This window comes from Oryzias melastigma, unplaced genomic scaffold, assembly GCF_002922805.2.
Source record: "Oryzias melastigma strain HK-1 unplaced genomic scaffold, ASM292280v2 sc00313, whole genome shotgun sequence".
NCBI lineage: Eukaryota > Metazoa > Chordata > Actinopteri > Beloniformes > Adrianichthyidae > Oryzias > Oryzias melastigma.
In genome coordinates, this window is record NW_023416920.1 from 138,708 (window position 1) to 142,068 (window position 3,361).

The 3,361-nt window shown below is 40.1% G+C and overlaps 1 protein-coding gene across 1 annotated transcript in view; it reads right to left on the minus strand.

Moving 5' to 3' along the window:
• The window catches only part of LOC112139881 (vang-like protein 2), a 17,463-nt gene extending 14,224 nt beyond the window's left edge, over positions 1-3,239 (minus strand). Inside the window, exon 1 of the mRNA XM_024262721.2 lies at positions 2,085-3,239. Within this exon, the coding sequence (XP_024118489.2) occupies positions 2,085-2,417 (333 nt within the window). The 5' untranslated portion in view covers positions 2,418-3,239. The remainder of the gene's footprint in view (positions 1-2,084) is intronic.
• Between the last annotated feature and the right edge of the window lie 122 nt (positions 3,240-3,361).

A 3,361-nucleotide genomic window follows, 5' to 3' on the forward strand; every position in this document is an offset into this window, starting at 1 on the left:
CATTATTCACATAAGCAGCAAGAGGGTGTGGCCAAAAAGGAAGTCAGAAATTAAACTGCTTTTTTTAGTCTTTAATTGGTCTAAAATTAGAATTTTTCCAAACATGTTGCTGTGTTTCGTCTGCTCTGATTCTTAGATTTTTGCTAAACCTCCCCCTCCACACACACCGATTCTCACCGCCTTTGTGTTCCATGCAGGGAAAGGTAAACACTGGTCAGAATTAGCTGTAAACACATATGTTTACATGTTTACAACTACCAGGAGAGTGGAAGATTAGATCCTGGTTTCCTTGTGGGAAGGTTTTACCAATTAAGCATTAAATAAAAGCAGATGGACAGGAGTCTGTGACTCAGATCCATATGAGGATCTTTTATCTCTCCATAAAACATAAAATAAGTCATGGAGACTGCTGACCCAGCCGTGTCGACCGTCAGAGTCAGCAGCTCTTTAACCAAAACTAACTAAAGAAAACAAATAAGCAAAGCCCACAAACTAAGACTACCAAACCCCAAACTAAGATAACAAAACCCAGCAGAGTAAGAATGCTGAGGACAAAGAGGGGAAAAAGAACAAAATAAATAAAAGAAAAAGAAAATTATTGTTTTGAGTAAGGATTACTTAATTAGCATTTATTTCATTTAGATTAGTAAAATTAATAAATTAATGGCTGAGGTGTACATAGACGATAAACTATTGAGCTTCTGTCAAATGAAAAAAAAAAAACACATTTTGAAAGATTACATTTGTGCCAAAAAAATAGGCATAATTCTATCCACCCATCCATCTTCTTGTCCGCGTCTTCCCTTTCGGGGTCGCGGAGGTGCCGGAGCCTATCCCGGCTACTGAAGGGCGAAGGCGGGGTACACCCTGGACAGGTCTCCAGTCCGTCGCAGGGCCTCAATCACACACACATTCACTCTCACATTCACACCTAGGGACAATTCAGAGTCACCAGTTAACCTATGAAGCATGTTTTTGGACGGTGGGAGGAAGCCGGAGTCCCCGGTGAAAACCCACGCATGCACGGGGAGAACATGCAAACTCCACACAGAAAGGTCCCAGCCGGGAGTCGAACCGGGGCCTTCTCGCTGTGAGGCAAGAGCGCTAACCACTGCGCCACAGTTCATATTTTTTATATTAAAAAAAAAAAACAAGGTCATGAATGCAAATCCAAATTTCTTAAATGCTGAAATAAGAATAAGCAGCTCCTTCTAGGTTTGGATCAGTAGAAAATTAGCCTAAATGGCTACTTTACTGTTAAAGGTTACCGACCTCTATTTCTGCCTCGTCATAGCAACTCTGCAAACTTTCAGCAGTTTGAATGTCATTTTCTTCATGTTTTACCCTCATTTTAATTCTTAAAAAAACTACAGATGTAACTGATAAAGATACGTATCGACGAGTTGCTTTTCTCTTTCACGATCTACTGGAATGATCGTGTTAACGGTTGAAAAGTTACAGTAAATCAAAGAACATAAACATTGGAGCTCCGGTGTTAAGGGTTAAATCATTTATACGGATTTGTGGACCATATTGAGATACATTTTGAATCATTATTTTAAAAAAATAAAATAAAATAAAAAAAACATCTTATACACCACAAAAATCTGATTTCTTCTTCCTGAGTCAATCAGATTATGTGAACTGCATAATCTGACTTCCTTAGTCGGATTCTGGCAGAAATCACAGAAATAATCTGATTTATTTCTTCATAAACATGTTTATCTGATTTATTTTTGCTGCTTTTGCATCAGAAAAAGTGTTAAAATCCCAATTCATGATCACAGTCAGTAATCGGATTACTTCGTTATGTTTTAGACTCGTTGCTGGGGGCCACAGAAGACGTTCATCAGCGCTGAACACGTCACCATCAGACCCGGTTTTGCATTTCTGACGCGCAATCGGATTGGAGCATCTGTGCGTAAAAACCTCGCAAAACATCTTAACTGAGCTCACGAGTCAGAGCACGCGCTCCCAGCTGTGCGTGAGCTTCAGATCTTTCCACGCACGAACTGTACAGAGTTTGAGTGAAAATAAACATATTGAAGTTTTACCAAAAGTGACGCGCAGCCGCAGTTGCTCACCTGTTTGTGTCCAAAAAACAGAGAAGTTGAAGCACAAAGAGGCGCGCGCCGCTGAGGAGACACTTTCCCTCCACGCGCTTCAGTCTGCTGCTTTACGCACGGGGGGACCTCCGCGCACGCGCACTGTCCCTCATGCAAATCGGAAATAAATCCATTTAAATGGAGACAAGGTTTTAGAAATGTGGAAGACGTCGTTGCGTCCCGATCATCCACGCAGGCGCGGAGCTGGAGCTGCGGGGGTTCTGATCCTGATCCCGCACACACAAACTTCCAGCTTCCGGTGTCCCGGGAAGAAAGTGGAATTTTAAAGAGGACATTTACAGAATTGCACATCGTTAAAATTAAAAATTGACGTCTTAAATCCAGTGAGTTCCAATTGGAAGATGCGTTTGCATGTCATCAATTCACTGATTATGACCTACTTCATCTCTGTAGGACTATTTCCATGACTCTGCAGACTATGGGTGTGTCAGCGTTTCTTTGTTTCTTCAAACCTCTGGATTTACAGATGTTGTGTACTTCAGCATCAGTTAAATAAAGACAGAAGATGCTTAAAGGTTGACAATCTCGTTTAACCTGTTTGTTTAAGGTTAACATCTCAAAGTCTCTTTCTTTTCAAAGTGTCCTTTTTTATTATGGCCATGCACTTTTTACCCATAATAATAATAAAAAAACTGTTTTTTTTCTAGGACATAGTTTCAACCCTCCACCCCATAATGTTGGGCTTAACTTCGATAATTTGTTTATAAAATTAGTTATTCTCCCACTAATAAAACAGTAATCGGCATGAAAGGTGTAGTCTTCTGTCTCACCACAAGAGGGAGTTACTGCTTTTAGAGCAGCTCAGAAGAGCGAACCTCAGTGAAATGAAACACAGACAGAAGCTGATTGTGTGCCCTTTATGTTGTAGCTGCCCACTAAAGGCTTAACTTCAGAAAAAGAAGAAAAAAAAATCCTAATTTGTCCGGTTTTTCTTTTCAAAACAGCGACACTTTACCGCTGCAGCTGAGGTCTGTAAAGGCTTCAGGCTCTCCGCGGTGTCACCGTGAGAACAAGCCGCATCACGATCAAATAGTCCGCTTTTTTGTGAAAAATGAGCTAAACCAAAGAATTAACAAGAATAAAGTACTAAATATTGATCGAATGTTTATTTATTTTGTAAATGATATAATATAATATAATATAAGCGGGATAAAACGGGATAAAAGCGGGATAAAACCCTCCATTATGAGAAATTAACGCACACTTCGTCGGGTATTATCCCTTACGTGTATAAT